This window comes from Culex pipiens, chromosome 3 (genome assembly GCF_016801865.2).
Source record: "Culex pipiens pallens isolate TS chromosome 3, TS_CPP_V2, whole genome shotgun sequence".
Taxonomy (NCBI): domain Eukaryota; kingdom Metazoa; phylum Arthropoda; class Insecta; order Diptera; family Culicidae; genus Culex; species Culex pipiens.
In genome coordinates, this window is record NC_068939.1 from 174,225,005 (window position 1) to 174,246,748 (window position 21,744).

The 21,744-nt window shown below is 36.0% G+C and overlaps 1 protein-coding gene across 6 annotated transcripts in view; it reads left to right on the forward strand.

Annotated features, from left to right (window-relative positions):
* LOC120417067 (histone H3.v1) overlaps positions 1–21,350 on the forward strand; it is a 38,860-nt gene extending 17,510 nt beyond the window's left edge. Inside the window, exons 3-6 of one of the 6 annotated variants that reach the window (XM_052710832.1) lie at positions 8,099–8,281; positions 8,364–8,550; positions 11,990–12,142; positions 19,739–21,350. In XM_052710832.1, coding sequence (XP_052566792.1) covers positions 8,099–8,281; positions 8,364–8,550; positions 11,990–12,142; positions 19,739–20,378 — 1,163 coding nt within the window. In that variant the 3' untranslated portion in view covers positions 20,379–21,350. Of the gene's footprint in view, positions 1–8,098; positions 8,282–8,363; positions 8,551–11,967; positions 12,758–19,738 lie in introns of those variants that run through there. The other 5 variants (XM_052710833.1, XM_052710831.1, XM_039579025.2 and 2 more) reach the window with 5 other exon arrangements.
* Positions 21,351–21,744: the final 394 nt, after the last annotated feature.

Sequence of the window (21,744 nt, forward strand, 5' to 3'; positions counted from 1 at the left end):
GAGGAACACGAAACAGCTGTGACTCGGCAGAAATTGGGCGTTCTTGAGTGGGGGGGTTGGCCAGGTAAGCAGGAAGCTTGTTCAAACCGCGTTGAAAAGCTCGTTTCAATCCGAGCGATTAAGGACTCAATTAGCGGGGATGACTTTTTGGGAAAGGACTGTTGAAAACTGGAGAAAGTCGTCATGTTGGCTGAAGATCTGGAACGGTAATTTGAAAAATGATAAAAATTTAATATAAAAAAATAATCTTATAAATGAACAAAAATAATGTTGGCGTAAAAGGTTAAGCCAGAGAAGATCAACTCCTTCCAAGAAAAGAAAAAAACGTTCAATTACCGTCCGACGAAAAGCCCACACGGGCAGGTGACGAATGGTGTGCTAACTTTGGCTAACCTTTTCAAAGCCACTTAATTTGCTCGCAATTTATTCCGGCTCCGGTAACGCACTTTGGCACGTCCGGACAAATTTCGTCGCGGCACGCAATTTCCTCGCAATTCGAGCCCTAGGACGCAATTTGTCTTCCGTCCACTTAAGGTGCCATAACTTTGGCTCCGTGTCACCTCGGCGGTGGTGGTGACGAAAATAAAAAAACAGCCTTAGAAAAAAAAAACTCACTTAGACCCAGAGCATCTCCATATAATGTGATGAATGGGCGTCCCGAAGGTCGTTACATTCGCCAGGAACAGGCATCCTTAAAAAAGATGAACTCGACTCGTCGTCCAGGACGGTCCATTTCGTCTCTCTGGAATGTCTCGGGCTGGCTGTCATAAATTCTGGCTGGCTGCAACAAGTGGGAAGCATGTCTGGGCGGGTTAAGTGTGCTCCCGAGTGTCGTCACTTGATGGCAATCAATTAAAATGGACATCAGTGAGAAAAGTGGCGTGAAAGTGTGAAGTTCTTCAGTTATTTCTGATAAAACATTTTTTTAATGTTCTATTACTGTGAACCGGGTGACATTGAAAGAATTTAAATTTATTTTTCAAATATTGTTGAACCTGTAAGGCTTCTTTCTAAAGTTCTTTAAATGCACTTAGGCAACACGATGTTTTTCAAATCGTGTTTCTTTTAAAAGTTGATAATTTTTACTTTTAAATTCTGTCAGACCACTTCACTGTATTTCTTACAAAAATTCAGATTAAATATAAGTGTGTAAATTAAATTGATAACGTCAAATGGAACATCAGGCGAAAATTTTAAATGTTACAAGTTAAAACATTGGGGTAATTCTCTACCATCTCACACGAAATCGGGAAAAGTTGCCCCGACCCCTCTTCAATTTGCGTAAAACTTTGTCCTAAGGGGTAACTTTTGTCCTTGATCACGAATCCGAGGTCCGTTTTTTGATATCTCGTTACGGAGGGACGGTACGACCCCTTCCATTTTTGAACATGCGAAAAAAGAGGTGTTTTTCAATAATTTGCAGCCTGAAACGGTGATGAGATAGAAATTTGGTGTCAAAGGGACTTTTATGTAAAATTAGACGCCCGATTTGACGGCGTACTCAGAATTCCGAAAAAAGGTATTTTTCATCGAAAAAAACACAACAAAAATTTAAAAATTCTCCCATTTTCCGTTACTTGACTGTAAAAATTTTGGAACAGGTCATTTTATGGGAAATTTAATGTACTTTTTGAATCTACATTGACTCCGAAGGGTCATTTTTTTCATTTAGAACAAAATTTTTAATTTTAAAATTTCGTGTTTTTTCTAACTTTTCAGGGTTATTTTTTAGAGTGTAACAATGTTGGACAAAGTTGTAGAGCAGATAATTACAAAAAAATTGATATATAGACATAAGGGGTTTGCTTGTAAACATCACGAGTTATCGCGATTTTACGAAAAAAAGTTTTGAAAAAGTTACTTTTTGCGTTTCTCTTTGTTTCGTCGTCCGTGTCTGTCGCGGGTGACCATGAACGGCCATGATCGATGACGACCAACTTTTTCAAAACTTTTTTTTCGTAAAATCGCGACAACTCGTGATGTTTGTGAGCAAACCCCTTATGTCTATATATCAAAATTTTTGTAATTGTCGGCTCTACAACTTTGTAGAACATTGTTACACTCTTAAAAATAACCCTGCGAAGTTAGAAAAAACACGAAATTTTAAAATGAAAATTTCTGTTCTTAATGAAAACATGACCCTTCTGAGTCCATGAAGATTCGAAAAGAACATTAAATTTCCCATAAAATGACATGTTCCAAAATTTTTTACAGTCGAGTAACGGAAAATGGGAGAATTTTTAAAACTTTTTTAGTTTTTTTCCGATGATAAATACGTTTTTTCGGAATTCTGAGTACGCCATCAAATCGAGCGTTTAATTTTACATAAAAGTCCCTTTGACACCAAGTTTCTATCTCATCACCGTTTCAGGCTGTAAATTATTGAAAAACACCTCTTTTTTCGCATGTTCAAAAATGGAAGGGGTCGTACCGCCCCTCCGTCACGAGATATCAAAAAAACGGACCTCGGATTCGTGATCAGGGACAAAAGTTACCCCTTAGGACAAAGTTTCACGCAAATCGAAGAGGGGTCGGGGCAACTGCTGTGTGAGTTGGCGGAGAATTACCCTTATATAAAATTTTTATATAACATTGCAATTTGGACCAATAGTTTCCGAGGTGTCGCCAGTTGAAAATTGCACAATTATTGTGGTGACACTTAGCAAAACTCATTTTCTTCAATGCGAATTCTTTGTGAGGCTGTATCTCAGAAACGAATTGCTCGATTTTCAAAGTCTCGGAAAGATAATTGTAGGAATTTTGCTCAGCCTTTCAAAAAATAAATATTCCGAAGTGCTTTTCTTGCACGAAGCAGTTTTTAATAACAAAAAAAATAAAAAAAAAATCAAATATTTAAACATAAAAGTATCTATAACTTGAAAATGGTACATTTTATCAAAAATATTGTCAGGTACTTTTCGATTGCAAATTAGATTTTACTTCAAAAATTGATTTATTATAGTTTTTTGCCCAGATTTAATGATTTTTTTTATTTTTCTTTTAATTATCTGAAGTTTGGTTTGTATGGGACTTCGGATAATCGAATCACGAACACAGGAATTTTTTTTCGTATATTTTTTATTATCTTATTATTAACATCAAATTCGAATCCTGCAACCCCATTTGAGTCAAATTTGAACTGTTGAATGCCTATTAAATTAGAAAATGTTTTCATTTCATCACCGCCATTTCATCCGCCTTATTAGCATTAGCGTTAGCGTTTGGAGGACGCCCCACCACCGGAAGGCTCCACAACGCTTATCCCACTGTTTGGTCTGGTTGTGTTAGACCCTCATCCGGAACAATACTCCAACACGGGAGATACCATGTCTTCATCTTTTGATGAGTGTGTAATACAGCCCAGGGCATAAGGGGGTCCACGCCGGGTCCAAGCTATCCTCGGGGAAATGAAGGAATGTTAGTAAACACCTATCTAAAGTGCGCAGGGACCCCTACGTCACCTTAGTGGTATAGATGTTTGTAGGGAGGTTTTGGACTCAATGTTAGTAGGAGAGGTAGAACCCTAGGATATACCCCGAAAGGTATTGCGGGCGAATCAAGTAGAGTTAGTTTTTTTTATTATTAAACGTATACTTTTGACTGTATAGTGTAAAAGATGCATGATTTATATGTTTCATATTTTAAACCACGGCAGAAACAACGCGACGAAGCCGTGCATGATTAAATCGACTGTAGTATTACTAAACCAACCATTTTCTCTGGTGAAAGCAATGCTGATTAAACACAGTTTTAACAAGTCAGCTATTAAACTCATGCTACCGACTGTAAGAGTACAAAAAATATATTTTTCTTTAAATAATTATGTGTTTTAGCGAAATTCGAGGTTATAAATGATTTAACGCTTAATTGAACTTGTGATTTTAAACTCTTACAGCGATGCGGAGTGAACATTAATTATTTATATATTTGTTTTATTGGAATGTAAGAGTTAGAAGTTGAATTAAAACGACCGATTGAAAAAACATACTTAGTTAATATTAAAACTTTTTTTGTAATGGGATTAATCAGCATATTTAAAATTATTAAAAAAAAAACATAATAATGGAAAGTCCTCATCAAGTTTCCAGCTTCGGCACCCGTGGTAATCGACTAGTGTAATATGCAGCAGTTATGAAAATTTATGATTATTTAAAAATCGATTCAGTCTTAGACAGCCGGCTGTGGAAAGTCTGAATCAAAGTTGCAACTTGTTCGAAAATTAATTTTTGTTTGGTCTCATTTCAATTTCTAAATTTGCGCTATTTCGAGCTCATTTTTACATAAACCGGAATGACTTATACCACAAGCAATAAACCTCCGTTTTATAAATGCTAGGAAAAAAAAATTATTATGGGATACAAAATTGCGCTGTCCCTGTACCCCGCGCACTGTCATCTGTGAGTGCCGTGAGTGCCGTTGCGCATTCTGTGGATGGTAGAATGAGTGACACACGTCGACCAAGGCGGTCGAACTGTCAATCTCTCGCGTGGTAAACTCACAGCAGCTCAACAAGGAGCGAACTCACCGCGAATTTGTGCACACCAACACACCAACCAGTCACGTCATCAGCTTCTCCCTCACACGTCCGTCTCGTGTGGCCGTCATCGTTGTACCAAAAAACACGAACACACGTTAACTCACTCTCTCTCTCCCTTCAGTCTGGGAGAGAAAAAAGGCGAATAGCGATGACTTTTTGCACAGGACGGCAAAATTGAATCGCTCTAAGACACCATAAATCACCCAACTTCACAAAAACTTCACTTTTCCCTAGTAGCCTTTACAACTATATTCAAGTTCCACTACTTATTCGACCCAAAAACTCCCGAAAACAACCCAAAATCGTCAAACTAGTTCCCGGCGAAACAAAACGCGACCGATGCCAACATGGCTGCCGAACTCTCTCACCGCCATTTCATCCGCCTTATTGAATTAAAAAAATAAATCACTTTAGAGTAGTTTAGAAGTTATACTTAAGCTAAACAATAAAAAATAAGACAACGAATTATCCGAAGTTTTGATTATTTGAAGCGAAATTTTGCCAAGGCCTTCGGATAATAGAGTCTGGACTGTATTGACGCTTTCGTGAAATTTTCCGATCTTTTCGAAAAAAATATTTTAAAATTTATTAAATCAAGGCTAGCATTTCAAATGGGCGTAATATTCAATGTTTGGCCCTTTTAAAATGTTAGTCTTGATTTAAAAAATTCAAAATATTTTTTTTCAAAAAGATCGGAAAATTTCACGAATGTTTCATGCATTAATATTGATAATCGGACCATTATTTGCTGAGATATCGTCATTAGAAAATGGTGGGTTATTTTTATGAGATTAAGAAAACTTCAATTTTCCGGTTTCTTTTTCTTAAAGCGGCTCTATCTCAGCAACCCGAGGTCCAATCTTCAATGTCTCTTAGACAATTTTATAGCAAATTTTCTGAACTTCTAAAAAAAATATTTTTAGAAATGGTCACTTATGGTCACTATTTTTAAAAATTGAAAAACTGCAAATATTTCGCTAAAATCAAACTTTCGGTGGCTATATCTTGAAAACCTTTATCAAAAAAGCTGTAAAGTATTTTTCGATTGCAAATTCAATTTTGCATTAAAAAATAATGTCAAACTTGTTTTTGCATGAAACTTCGATTTTTTTTCCAAAAATCACTATTTTTTCAATAATTCATAACTCGGCGGCAGATTTTTTGACCATGTTTCTCTATGGCTCAAAAGTTGCGGATTTTTGTCCCCTAAAACATATCAAAAAATCTCGAAAATCAAAAAAATAAGTATTTTGGGAAATTGAGTTTTAGTGAAAAAATAGTTGATTGAAAATTATCTGCAATTTTTTTTTCCGTGCACCTATTTTTTTCTCAATAGTCCTCAACAATTCCTACAATTTTGCCGAAGACACCAAATTGATCAGAAAATTCACTCAAAAGTTACAGCTGTTTGAATATTTACATACCGTTTTTGTATGGACAGCAGCCAAAATTGTATGGAGACTTGTATGGCAAACCCAATGATGCAAAATTGCTTCTTTTGACATAAAAAATGTACAATCTTATTTTGAACTAGCATCGACTAAAACTTCTGCCAAAGAAAAGCTACAGATGACACAGCTTTTTTTCCGGATATTCCCACGAAACCCAATAAATGACACTAAATGGCTCACAAAAGAAGCTCCGTTTTTGCGATGTCCTATCTCGCCGTAGTGCTGTGCCATCAGGTGCCAAGGTGTCGCTTAATCATCCGTGTAATTTTAGCTGGAGTTTTCCCTTCACGTGGTGTGTGCCGAGTCACGCCATATGTGCAGGGGAAAATCCATCAACAGCACGAAAAAGTTCACCATTTTCTGCTCAGAGTGTATTTGTGAGCGCGTTGTGTGAGTTTGTGCTTGAGCGTGGGTAAACCGACACGGAGGAAAAGTTGCGAGACCACAATTTTCCAACCCTGCGCGACGACGACGACGTGCTGTGCAAAACGGAAAAGTTTAGTGAAAAATGAAGTTTTCAGACACTCACATACACAGTAGAGTGTAACAAAAATGACTTTTTGGCGGGCATTCAGGGGTTTGTTCAGGCGGGCATACTGAGCCTTAATCCCAATTATGAGCTTGATTGGACGTAACAGGAGCTGGCGCTCCGCCCTTCAATTTTAAATGGGATTTAACCCGTAAAAAAAGATTTTTTCAAAAATGTCACTTTTTGAGGCATATTGGCCACCAATGCGTTTACCAAAAACATCACTGGCGTGTAGGCCAGATCCTTGCGCATCTTTTGGTATAAATAACATTGAAGTTTGGAGCATCCTGGAGCTCGGTACAGATCTTCAAAGTTTGGCATTTTTTCGAAAAATCGGCCCCGGCAAAAAAGATATGCGTCGCACCTCGCGACGCCCGAGACGCCATTTGATTTTGCTGGGACCGATTTTTCTAAAATATGCCAAACTTTGAAGGTCTGTACCGAGCTCCAGGATGCTCCAAACTTCAATGTTATATATACCAAAAGATGCGCAAGGATCTGGCCTATACGCCAGTGATGTTTTTGGTAAACGCATTAGTGGCCAAAATGCCTCAAAAAGTGACATTTTTGAAAAAATCTTTTTTTACGGGTTAAATCCCATTTAAAATTGAAGGGCGGAGCGCCAGCTCCTGTTACGTCCAATCAAGCTTTTATTTGGGATTTAGGCTCAGTATGCCCACCGGAACAAACCCCTGAATGCCCGCCAAAAAGTCATTTTTGTTACATCCTAATACACACACACTCGTGTGGTGGAGGTTAGTGGTTCATCCCAGCGGAAATAAATCAAAAGTGGTGATAAGTGATTTTTAAGGTATGCAGGAAGTGGAACTTTACAAGACTCGTCACTGTTCATGTTTCGTGAGAGTGGATGCATTTGGGGATGTTTTGTGATGAATTGTGGGATCATTTGTAGATACATTTGGTCTGAAAGCTTCCACGATCTTTATTACCAAAATTTTCCAGAAAACTATTCATAATATTAAATAAAAAATAATGTTTAAAGATTATTAAATATTTTGGTTTTGGTGGAATTGTTTCGAATTCTCCCTCAAGCTGTGCGTCGAATATCTCGAATAACTCTCAAAATTTACAACAATGTTGTTTCCGGAATGAGTCTCCGCACTGTCAAATTTTGGCAAGAGTCACTTTCAGAAAGGAGTGTGCTTTTCCGCTTTCGGAGCATAGTTTTGGCAGAGAACTTTGAAGTGTAGCAGCAAAGTGATACGCTACCACTTGTATACGGTGGTGGTTTCAATGCGAAACAAGTCACGAGAGCAACTTTTGAGCTGACAGCTCTTGCACTTCCGATTCCGGGAAGGAATTTTGTTTTTGATGAAGCACTTTGGGCTGGTAAAAGTTTTGTTTTCGCTGGAAAGTGTGCTTGATGGCATTTATTTAGATTTCTTCATGATTTTATCTACGAAACATCAAGTGGGCTGCAAGAAATTCAAAGAAATAATCATGATTACATGTTTTCCAAAGAATTTTAAGTTGAGTTCAGAATAAAGAATTGCAATTTTTGCGTAATTTTCTTTGATCATTCCATTATTGACAAAACTATTCTGCTGTCCTTCTTTCCAGGTCAACGCATCACCACAATCCAGCTGGACGGTGTTCAATACTTTGTAAGCCGGATGAACCCGTACTCCCCCGAGCTTAACTACTTCCTGGCCTACCAGTACTGCCGCTCCCTGGGACTCCAGCTGGCCTCGTTCGAAACCAAGGAGAAGGTCGAATCGATGACTCAGTACCTGCAGAATGCCGGTTTGTACCCACCCCGACCCAAATCCTACTTTGGACTTTTATTCACTCAAAAACCACTTCGTTTAATCCCCCCCCCCCACAGGCTACAGCAAGTACAACTTCTGGACGTCCGGAAACCGGCTCGGCACCGGAATGTTCCTCTGGATGAGCACGGGGCTGCCGTTCAACGCCACCTTCGACTACTTCGAGAAGTCGTCGGACGCCTCGACCGGCCTGGACCCGCTGGACCACAACAGCAACACCTCGCCCCAGCGCACCGCCCGCGACAGGTTAGTTGGGGGTCCGGGGATGGCATATCGGGGTTAAATCCAGTTATAGGTTGGAAACATGATAAAAATCTAATCAGCAACACTTTTTTTGAGAGCGATCAGAAAGCGAATGCGAATGAAATTTGTATGGAAATTACAATGAGGAAACTTGCAGGGTTAGTTAAAATCTCAGTAACCTTTCAAAAGGGCATAACTTTTGATGTAAAGTTACGCCCTATAAAAAACAACAAAAAAATTAACGTTTTGCATATTTTCAAACGAAAAAAAAAAACAATTATATTTTTGGAGCCCATTTTCACAAAATGATGGCAATTTTACGGAGCCCTCAGTTGTCATCAAAAGCTAGGTAAACGCTCAAAATTTAAATATAATAGAAATCCATTTTTTTATCTGGTGCCTTTCTACATACACATTTTTTTTAAACAAATTTGTGTTTCTTTGATAATTTTGATTCACAGCTGAAGCAGAAACAATGTGGAAAGGCATCAAGTTTTTATATCAAAACTTTCAAAACTAATATTCTTTTTAATTGTTGTCAGTTTAGTACTCTATCAAACACTGAATACACGCTAAATTTTAAAATTTGGAGTTGTGCACCAGAGCTTCAACAGCAAAATAAGAGACTTTTTTCGATACCGACAAAAACTCAATCATTACACAATCAAAATTTCATTGCAAATATTTATGTAAAATTGATTGGCATCTGAGCAATTCTCTGAGATTTCGGTCATTCGTTTCTTTATTGTATTTTTTTATCCTGCTGAAACATTTTTGGTACCTTCGGTATGCCCAAAGAAGCCATTTTGCATCATTAGTTTGTCCATATAATTTTCCAGACAAATTTGGCAGCTGTCCATACAAAAATGATGCATGAAAATTCAAACACCTGTATCTTTTGAAGAAACTTTGATCGATTTGGTGTCTTCGGCAAAGTTGTAGGTATGGATAAGGACTCCTCTGAAAAAAAATGATACACGGTAAACAAATTTTGCTGATTTTTAATTGCACTTTTTGTCGCTAAAATTTTATTTCAAAGGAAAAACTATTTTTATTTTTTTTCTGATATGTTTTAGGGGACATCAAATGCCAACATTTCAGAAATTTCCAGAACGAAAAAAATATTTTCAAAATTTTTTAATCAAGACTAACATTTAAAAAGGGCCAAATATTCAATAAAACGCCCTTTTTAAATGTTAGTCTTAGTTCAAAAATTTTAAAAGTATTTTTTTCGACAAGATTGGAAAATTTCACGAATGTTTCATATTTTAACATTGATAATCGGACCATTAGTTGCTGAGATATCGATGTGAGAAAATGGTGGGTTGTTTGAGTGAGACTTAGAAAACATCAGTTTTCCTGTTTTTAAACACTTGCATGGCAATATTTCAGCAACTAGGGGTCGTATTACCAAGTTCAAAAAAGCAAAACATAGAAAATTTTCTAAGCTCTCCAAAATTTTTTTTTTCAAATGTGAGCAAACATGTGAACTAATTAAAAAAAATGAAAAACTGCGACTATTTTTAAAAAAAGTCATCTAAAAATGGCCTTAACTTAAAAACGGTGCACTTTATCAAAATTTCACTGAAATATTTTTTGATTGCAAATTTGATTTTACATCGAAAAATGAAGTTGAAAAATTTTTGCGACCAATATTTCAATTTCTTGAAAAAATCAGTCTTGATTCGAAAATTCATAACCCGGTCAAGGATTTTTTGCACAACCTGGAAATTTCTGAAAATGCCAAGTTTTCAGAAATTTTCAGGTGTCCTCTAATACATATAAAACAAATTAAAAATAGTGTTTTTTTTTGCAAATCAAGTTTTAGTGACAAAAAGTTAAATAAAAAATCACCAAAATTTTAATACCGTGTATCATTTTTTTTTTCAGTGTAGTCCGTATCCATACCTACAACTTTGCCGAAGACAATAAATTGATCAGAAAATTCATTCAAAAGATACAGATTTTTGAAATTTCACATATCATTTTTGTATGAACAGCTGCCAAATTTGTATGGAAAATTTTATGAACGAACTAATGATGCAAAATAGCTTCTTTGGGCATACCAAAGGCACCAAAAAAGTTTCAGTCGGATTAAAAAATACAAAAAAATCGAATGACCGAAATCTGAGAAAACTGCTCTAAACTTATATTTTTATATAATTTAATTGTTTTGATATTGGCTACAGCGTCCAAACATATTTCGATTGAAAATTGATGTTTAAATTCACCAGATAACACAGTTTTAACAATAATTATGCAAACTTATATCCAATTAATTAATAAAACAAGATGGGGTGTCCGGGTTTCGAAGCGTCCGGGAATTCGAATCGTGACGTTACCGAAGGGACCAAAAAAGTTTCTGCCGGAATAAAAAATACGAAAGTTGAAAAAAAAAATGTTGATGTTATTTTACCTCAATTTTTGATGAAAAAGGGAAGTTTGGGTTTGCAAGTTTTTTTTTTTGCGAAATCCGTCAAAAAGCAATTTTGTGACTATGCTAACTATGCCACGAAAGGTTTTTATACCAGCAAATTTGCGTATGTCATTGATATTTATAGACTTTGGATTAAACGGAATAATGAAAAAATAATTAATGCTAAAAAATAAAGTCCAATCGAAAAATAGCAAACATTCCGCCAGAATCAGATAGACTAAAAAAGCAAACAATTTTGATAGAAACGTTCATTCGTATTCGTAGAACACTCAATTCTCATTTATCTTTTTGCTTTGATTGATAGCGAAAACAAAACATTTAATTCATTGCTGTGAAACAAAGGGACCCGGGCAGACGGTAATAACAAAATTCATGCCATTTCAATAACAAATACTGTTAAAATAACAGAAAGTGTTATGAATTCTACATGAAAATTCCATTTTTGCATAAGAGTTGAATAACACTTTATGTTATCATAACAAAATTTGTTATTGGTCTGATATTGATTGATACCCAAAACAACTTTAGAATAACATTTTTTGTTATGAAAGAATAACTCCAACTGTTATTGGGATGATCGGATTAGTTGTTAAAATAACAAAAAAAAAATGACAAAGATTTGTTTGAAGAATAACTTAAAATGTTATTAGTCTGTTATTACAATAACAATCCAATAACAAAAAATTCATAACGACGAAAAACAAATCTTGTTATAAATAACACAAAATGTTATTGGCTTAGTATTTTCAAATATCAAAAAATGTTATTTTAAAGTTATTACCGTCTGCTCGGGGATGCAATAAAGCATGGGCTTCAAACGATTCCAATTTATTTATTTTTTACAATTTCATTAAACTTTTTTGTTGAATGATTCAATGATATAAGACCGTTAAAAAACATTAAATTTAGGGTTTGAGTTGGGAAAATCCTCGCACCATTCAATTCACAAATAATCTCTAATCAAACTTTTTTCCGTCCCATCTGCTCTCCTCTTTCCCCCTTCAGCAGCAGCGGCATCGAGCGGGGATGTGTCCATCTGAAGGCGCCCTCGCTCCGGTGGGAACCTGAGGACTGCCTCGCGGTCAAGGACTTTATCTGCGAGCAGACCCGATGCTACTACTACAACTACGGCAGCATCCCTGTTTCGTCCGCGCAGGGGTAAATATTCACCCACACACACACACTATCACACATCCCCTCAAAACGCACGTACACCCTCACACAAACACACACACATACCAGTTCCCAACTACTTACTACAACTACAACAAAAACAACGAATGAATAAAACAAACGGCTCAAGCAAATCCGCTAAATTGAAACAACGTCACAAACGCATTTACCAATTATCAACAACAACAACATCAGCAACAACAGCAAAAAAAAGAACAAAAGTTGCCAATAAAAATAAGCCCCTTTTATTCGTCTCCACTGGTGAACGCGGATCCAAACAATCAAAACAGAGCACACAAAAAAAAGCGCAATCGCAAAAATTAATTAAATAAAGTAATCTGAGCGATAGAGTGCTCGGAGATCACCGGTCTTCGCTGGAGTGAGGAAAAAGTTCAATCAACAGGACTGAAAGAAAGTATTTAAAAATAGATAAAAACAACCAACCCCAGTGAAGAGATAAAAGAAGAAAATAAAACCGAAAGAGCTTATAATTGACAACCGACACGTTTGATGCGAAAATAGTAACTTAATAACAGTACCGATTTCAAAGCGATATAGAAGAGATTATTCCGATAGCAAAAAGCAAAATTCAACCAATAGGTGAGCTAACGCCATTTCCACCACCTTTATGTTATTTTCCTTCCATAATTGTCCATCATCTGTATGTATATATGCATTTTTTTTTGTTTCCTCCACTAACACACTCTCATCACTCATTGCCATTCATTTTCATTTTTATTTTTCCGCTGCAGAACAGAAGCAATTAATTTTCCACTGATACTTTATTTTTAATACCGTCGAAACCGGGCACCGAGCTGACTGGTTTGTTGTTGACACTTTTATGGGTTCGTGTTTTCTTTTGAATTGCTGATTAAATATTTATTGAGTTACGCGCTTTTCATCGGATCATTAAATACCTCGAGCGTACTTAAAAAAAGCGATTGATTTCTTTATAATACCGTTTGATGGAGGAGTTTTCGGAATTTATCATCAGTCAGTTTCAAAAGGTTAAATCCAAATAATTTAAAAACAAAATCTCCCAAATAGTTGTTAAAATTTATGAATTCATTTGTCGCATTTTAGTAGGCATTACTTGCTCGTTAAAAAATAATATAAAATGATTTGAAAAAATATGTTATTTTTTTTATTTATCATTTCCAAATATGCAAACACACAAAAACACAAATGGGTTTTTAAACCATTTTTTAAACATTTACTACGTTCCACGGTTTTTAATCGATAAAATTATCGTCGGGACGATAACGATAATCTATCGTTATCGTTATTGTTATTTCGATAGTTCTATCGGCAATAATCTAATCGGCGGACGGTAACTCATTTTTATAATCTTTCTTAAAATGACTTAATCCATAAATATCATGTTAAATGTTGAATGCATTCGCTTAAAATATTTAAGGCCGTTGCAAATATTTTTCAAAGTTTATGTCGGGGAGGGGGGCTTCAAAATTGGTCTGAAAAATCAGGGGGCAAAAAAATATTTTTCCAAAAAACTTCAAAATTTCCATGAAAATAGTGGTCTAAAACAATCTTATATGAATTTTTCTACATTGATAATCATATTTAGCATGTTTGAGCTTGTTTTAAAATGTTTTGAATTTTTATAAAATCCTAATGTACAGCACCGCAAAAAATTTATTTTTCGAAAAATATAAAATTTTCGTCTATACATAGATATTTTGTAAATTAATGATGGCAAAACGACTGGACAGGTGTATAATGCATTTTACACCACTTTTTCAATAAAATGTTGAAACCATGGCTCGTAATTTAATTTTTTCTTCTTTTTTATTGTTTTATTGATTTGCCCCCCCCCCCCCTCCCCACCCTCTACTATGGTCAGAGTCGAGGGACCTAAACATCAAAAAATATTTGCAACGGCCTAAGTTTCAAAGCATAAATACTAAATTTTTCACAAAATACCGTATTTTTTTAATATACTCAATTTGTTTAATGAATTTACAATATGGGTATCAAACGATTCGAAATTTTGGATGCATTTCAACTGTTTAAAGTTTTTGAATAAAAAAAAAAAATATGATTTGCAATATGGGCATCAAACAATTTCAAATTTTGCAAACAATTTCAAATTTTGCATACATTTTCACTGTTTTAGAGTCTTTTGAATGAAATACTCAAATTTTTGCAAAATTCCGTATTTTCTCGAAAATACTCAATTTTTTTATAATTCGCAATATAAGTTTGAAACAAATTCGAAATTTTGCATACATTACACTGTTTTAGAGTATTTTGAATAAAATACTAAAATTTTCACAAAATACCATATTTTCATTTTTTTAATTTGCAATGCGGGTATCAAACGATTCGAAATTTTGCATAAATTTTAACTTTTTAAGAGTTTTTTGAATGAAATACTAAAATTTTCACAAAATACCGTATTTTCTCAAAAATACTAAATGTTTTATTGTTCTCAATATGGATATTGAACAATTCCAAATTTTGCATACATTTTCACTGTTTTAGAGTATTTTGAAAGAAATACTCAAATTTTCACAAAATACCGTATTTTATCGAAAACACTCAAATTTTAATAATTGGCAATATGGGTATCAAACAATTCGAAATTGTGTGTACATTTTCACTGTTTTAGAGTTTTTTTTGAATAAAATACTAAAATTTTCACAAAATACCATATTTTCATTTTTTTTTTGAATTTACAATACGGGTATCAAGCAATTCCAAATTTTGCATAAATTTAAACTTTTTAAGAGTTTTTTTAATGAAATACTAAATTTTTTACAAAATACCGTATTTTCTCAAAAATACTAAAAAATTTATTGTTCTCAATATGGGTATCAAACGATTCGAAATTTTGCATGTATTTTCACTGTTTTAAAGTTTTTTGAATGAAATACTCAAAATCAATCGAAATATTCTTTAAGTGCTAAAATTTTTATGATTTGCAATATGTATCAAACAAAGCGAAATTTTACCTGATTTTTCATTCAAAAATCTCCAAAACAGTTAAAATACATGCAAAATCGTTTGATACCATTACGAATTATACAAATTTTTATACTTTAAACAAAAACGGAATTTTGTGATTTTTTTTAGAGCAATTCCATGCCAAATAGGGAATCGGTTGTACCCGACCCTCTCCGATTTCAATGAAACTTTGTAGACATGTTATCCTACGCTTATATAAGCCATTTTTATGTATATGGAGCCAGTTCCACACGATGATGACATTTGAGAAGGGCGTAAGTGTTTTAAATATTTTTGTAATTCGGAATATAAATATTTCTGTATCTCGAAGCCGTTGCATCGTATCAAAAGTGGTCAAAGACAAACTTGTAGGAAATTTGACGGGCTTTTCGATAAAAATACACTGAAAGAAAAAAACACTCAACTTTTATGAGATTTTTTGATTTTTAAGTTTAAATGTCAAATTTGAGGGGGAGCCCACGATTTTTTTTCATTCAAAATTTTTGTGAAGATAGCCTAAGATGTTACAAAAAGACTCACGAAAAATGCAGGATGGAGCATCTCACCTAAAAGAATACAAAAATCATTTACTGAAACTGTTTTTTTGAAAAGTGCTCTAAACGTCAAAATTTTCAAAATCCGAATACGGGAATCGATTTTCCAGACAATTTTATATAAAAGTCTCCATATTGACTACTGTCCTAAGTCCAATCCTTGTGAAGTTGCAGCGGTTTTAAAAATAAAAATGTTGAAAAAAATGGTTTTTTGATGGTTTTTGGCAATTTCTATATGACCGACTTGATTTTTCTGTCTCGAAAATATTTTTACCGGAAAGCTCGTCCAATTTCCCATAAGTTTGTCTTTGACCACATTTCAATTGGATGCATGGCGATATATATGTGGGTCTCGTGGCGCAGGGGTAGCGGCTTCGGCTGCCGATCCCGATGATGCTATGAGACGCGGGTTCGATTCCCGCCTTATCCACTGAGCTTCTATCGGATGGTGAAGTAAAACGTCGGTCCCGGTTTCTCCTGTCTCGTCAGAGGCGCTGGAGCAGAAATCCCACGTTAGAGGAAGGCCATGCCCCGGGGGGCGTAGTGCCAATAGTTTCGTTTTTAGAAATATCGGAATAACGATAACGATAGATTATCGTAATCGTCCCGACGATAACGATAGAACGTTCATCTTGATAATGTTGCCTTAACAGTTTAGTTACCCTATTGAGTTTTAGATATAAAACTCAATAGGGTAAAACGATAGTTTAGCTTCATCTCAACTCTAAAAATTCAAAGATCATTTTAGAAATTTACAATTGAAAAGTACTTTTTTCCATGAATCACGTCAACAAGCAAAAATAAATTACTTTGATTTATGGTTTTTTTTATTGCAAAAAGTGTGCAATCCATTCAAAATTATTTTTATTTAAAAAAAAGAATGATAATTTTCTTTAAAAGTTACGTCATGATTGAATGGCTTAAGTTTTCTTTTTCTTCTCTAAACCCCATTTTGAGTTTTTTTATAGTCGACAAAATTTATTTTCCAAAAGCTTAAAGAGAAAAAAAATATAATTAGATGCTTCATAAATTGGTAAGAAAATTTTGCCAAAATCAGGATGACACTGTAAAACCATTTTTAAGGTTAAATCATTTTACAAAAATAAAAATCATCCTAAAAAGCACATCTTGAACCCTTTGTAATGTAAATAAGGCAAAAAGTGTCGAGTCCTTTGCACTGATGGCTAAAACAATTTTATAGAGATAATTCTCTACAATTATTATGTTGATGAACTTAATTAAAATCAAGTTTGAATTTAATAACAATCAAACGCTGATCCAAGATTTAATGTTAATTATTTTTATTGTAACCAAATATAATAATAGAAATTGCTGGAGGACAAAACAGTTCAAGCTGATACTTAAAAAAATAAAAAATCGAGAAACTTGAAATAAAAAAATATATTTAAAACACTATCCGAGTTATTTTTAAACTTATTTGGACTTTGCAACCTAGCAGACGAAAAATTGGATCACACAGAGTTGTTTGAGAAGACTCAAAAAATGACACTTGTACTAGAATTGTTAAAAGTTATTTTTTTTTCAAGCTTGGTTCAATTTTCACAACATTTTTAAAATTAATATGATTGTTTCGACATCAGACTATTTTGAACCTTTTATCGTTGTGATTTTATACAAATAGGCAGACAAAAATAATTCTATGGCTTATATTTGAAATGAAGAAGTGGTGAATTCAATAAAAAAAAAATTGTATGCAAAATTTCTTCAAGAGCATTATTATTTGAATGCCCTTAAAATTTTTAATGAAAAATAGATTTTTTGGTACTACAACTGTAGTCCTGAGTTTTTTCATTCAAATCATATAAATACCAATAGAAATCTAAAATTAAAAAGTACAACTTAACTGTCAACAGCTTAGTTACGTGATCCAAAAAGTTTTTTTTTTCAGAGACCATTACATTTCAAAAGTTAATCCTCATTGCATTCACGACTTTTTCGTCACGATAGCAATCCCGGTTGGTTCTATCACTATGCATAAAATTACAGAAATTTAATCCCTTTTCTCAGAACACCAATCAACAAATTGCTCAAAATTATAATTTCTTTTTTGTGCGTATTCTGTCCATGCCACTGGAACTCATTACCATCTTCAATGGTCAATTTTTTCTAGGGACAGCCAACAAATAAGAAGAAGAAAAAAAGAGATCCCAGCTTCGCAACTCCCAAGACAACGAAAATCCCCCCAAGGAGAAAAGCCTGAACCTCTTGTCCCATGCTCACCGCACACTGTAAAACCACCAAGCTTTACGCGCCTTTCCCCTAATTTTTTGGCACTCTTCCAAACAATTTTAAGGGAAGAAATTCTAATTTGCATTATCCCTTTTTTGCTCGAGTAACTCCCCATTGTTGCCCTTCTTGGTATGAGTCTATTTTTGTGTTGGAAATAAGAATCGCTTCCTAGTACAACAGATTAGCATCGCCGCTAACCCAGAAACTTGCCTCAGAAGCACACACACACTAACCACAGACAGTCAGACGTAAATCTTTGTACATTTTTCGTTTGACATCTGTCACTTCACCAAAGAGCCAACTGTCAAAGCCATGTCAATAAGATGAATTCAAATTTACAGCTCATTTGTTGATTGTTCGATTTCGAAAGAGATTTACGTCTGTTTGTCTAACCATGCATACATACAAAAACACGCACACACACACAACTTAACACCTCTTTGCGCTAACATTTGGCTGGTGGGTTTGGAGTTAGTTCATTTACTACACATTTTATACAGACCGCTACAACAGAAACAGAATGATACGCCTTCCAGAGTGTAACGTGTAAAAAGACTCTAGTGCTGCCTCCTCAGATAATGCCACGTGCTTTGCGAGACTGGTGTCAAAATTAGGTGCAACGTGCCACGTGTCAATCGATGGAAATGATGTTGACAATTTGCTGAAATGTCAAATGCACACGGCATCAAAATAACTCGAAATGTATCATCGCGATTGAATTTCTTGGTTTTCTCAAAAAATATTTAAAACACCATGCCTGGCCGGTTTTTGTTTATGATGATAAACTCACCACGGCAGTTCATAAATTCACCACGACTTATTTATTCGAGTTTGACAGTTGTTTGAATTTGTACTGACGCCATTTATCACACATTTTGTTGGTTCTCGCTTACACAACTTGATGGCTCTATAGTGAGAAATGCTTGATAGATTTGTAGGGACAATAAATCATGAAAGAGATTTCTAAAATAGTGTCCACGTGGTTTGTGGATGGTCCCTTTGCAACAAAAATGTTCTTTAAGAAACGACTGTTTGTCTGTGGAAAGATTAAGACAATCTAATTGTGTTGTGCTGAGAATTTATTCTTAATTCTTAAAAACTTAAAATTAAGGTTTTAAATTTCTTATATTTTGATAACCACAGACAAACAGACGTCTATTATTGTACATTTTTTTCTAAAAAAATCCATCAATAACTTACGAATAACGTTACACTCAACCCCCGGTGGTTGGTCACTTTTTCGTTTGACACTTTTTTAGTTTGTTCCCCGTTGGTTGGTCAATGTCAAACTATAAAGTGACGAACTGTCACTTTTTACACGGCGCTCACGCACACTGTCAAAACAAACGTTTGGTAGTGTGTGTGTGAACTCCGTGTAAAAGGGGTGTCAAGCTAAAAAGTGACTTCGTTCCTTTGACAACAGTTGGTGTGTTATGTTTGAACGCGGCAAGCAACTGTCAAACGCGTGTTTATATCTAGTGGTGAATTTAGAGTGGTGATTTTCGAATTCAAATTCATCAAGGATTTGTAATTTTTTTTCTCGATTGTAAATATCTCAAATTCAAATCGCCATCCTTTGCTCAGAGCAATGTCCAGTGCTTTGTCTACGAACTAAAAATCGCAGTTTTTTTGCAAGTGATGGATAATTACAAAGTAGTGACGGACTAGTGTTGCTCGGAGCTTAATCTGTCGGCTTGTAGGAGTAGTTAGCCTCTTCCACTATCCCCCCTGTCTTCGCTAATAGTCGTCAATGTTTATTTTCACTCCATGTAAGCAGGACTTCCCACGTGACTAATCCGGTTCTCTCTTGCAGTCGTCCCATCAACTCTGGCGTTCAATCCCAGGCGGCCGGAAGCGGTAACGTTCGTATACAGACAACGCCGATTCCGGTGATGCTGTCAACGACTACGACTACGACCACCACCACTACGGCCGCGCCCTTAAGTCTGGAGGAGACATCTCCGCTGGCTGCCCTGTTGAATGGTAATTCCGTCCAGCATTCCGCTTCCGAAGCCGACAACAGTCTGGAGTCTCGCAGCGATGAAGAGGCCCTGCTGGAGGAGGAAGAGGAGCATGAAGACGACGAAGAGCACGACGGGGACGACGAGGACGAATCGGAGGGACGTTCCCAGCAGGACGAAGAGCTTGAAGCCATTGAGGAGCACCAGCAGCAGGAAGAACATGCCGCCATCCAGCAGCAGCACCAGCAAGCCCAGCATGACATTCCCGTGGAGCAAAAGCTGAAGCAGATTACGCGCGAAATTGAAGAAATGTCCCACTCTGACCGGGACGTGGACAACGGCCGCCAAAGCTTCCTCTCGCTGTCCGACCTCATTAAGAACATCCGCCCGGCGGAGAAGGTCGTCCCGCAGATCGATTCGTCCTATGCGAACACGATGCGCGTCCTCGGGGAAACCATCACCCATGGCGAAAGCCGATCGGCAAAAATCTGAAACCATATCGCACAATTCATCACCATCCATGACGCACACAGTTTCATACACACCACCACCACCACTACAGGCAAACAGACGTAAATCATCGAGCCAACTGTCAAACGCGCGTAAATGAGCTGTGGTGAATACAACTTCACCGTGGTGAGTTTCTTTGAAAAGTAGATTTGCGTCTGTTTGTCTGTGCCTCATCATCACTCATCGTAGCCGCTAGGACCTAGATATTAGTGCCACCCTCACCACCATCATACCCCCCCCCCCCCCCACCCCATTTCAACCTGTCCCATCCGCCGCCGGAAGCAGCCAACATCGCGCGCATTGGGTTGTGTGTGTGTTTTCCGTGGGACAACACGTGGGACGTGGCTTTGCTATGTTCGCGGTAGTCGGGTGCAATCCTAGCGGCGCGCACGTGTCCGATTTCACCCCACTACGCAACTAGTAACTCTCTTCCCTCCCCCCACCCTCCCAGTTGTAACGCCAGCTGTAGCCACGTGAACTTCTCGAAAACACACACCGCCCACCCCAGTGACGGGCCTTCGGCGGAACTAACCTATTTCGTTCCGAATCGTTTTGATCTTACCTGACCTTTTATCATTGCCATTCGCCATTGCATTTCATTTCGTCGAATCATTCAGAGAAGGCATTTCATTGCATGCATTTTTCTGGTTCATTTCATCTGAGTATATAATAAATAAAATCTAACGAAGTGAAATCTTTACTGCAAGAAGAAGAAGAAGAAGGAAAAAACTAGATTTAAATGCAATTTTGCGACGCAAGAGAAAGATTAGACTGTATTTTGAAAAGAAAAAAAACTCTCAACCTACTTTTTTGTAGTTATTAGAACAACTCTTGGGTTTGAACGAAGAGTGCAACACTAAGAGAATCCCCTTAAGGACAGTGATACGGACTAGGCAGATGTATCGTTTTATGAAAACAACAATAAAAATGGAAAATCTTTTTTTTTGTAAAATGTGTGCTGTGTTTTATTCCGAGAAAGAACAATAAATGAAACTCATTGATGGACGGCATCCGTAAATCATCTATTGACAATGAACTCAATGGGTATGAAATATCCAGATTCCAGAAGGATGAAACGCTGTTCAATGGAAATCGGAGTAGAGCTTTTCAACTATTTTATCTGCACTGGAGAGAGCCACTCATTATTTCTGTACTATGAAATGTGGTGCAGACAATGAGCAAGCTGAAGATCAATCTAAAAAGGGTGTGAGAAGGGATTGCATACTCGAGAGGTAATTAAAAGTTTGATATGATGATTATTTCACAAGCATAGAATAGCGTAATCATCAATGGGGCACTTTTGGGTTTTAGCATTAAATATTTTTTATTATTATTTTTGATCAGCATT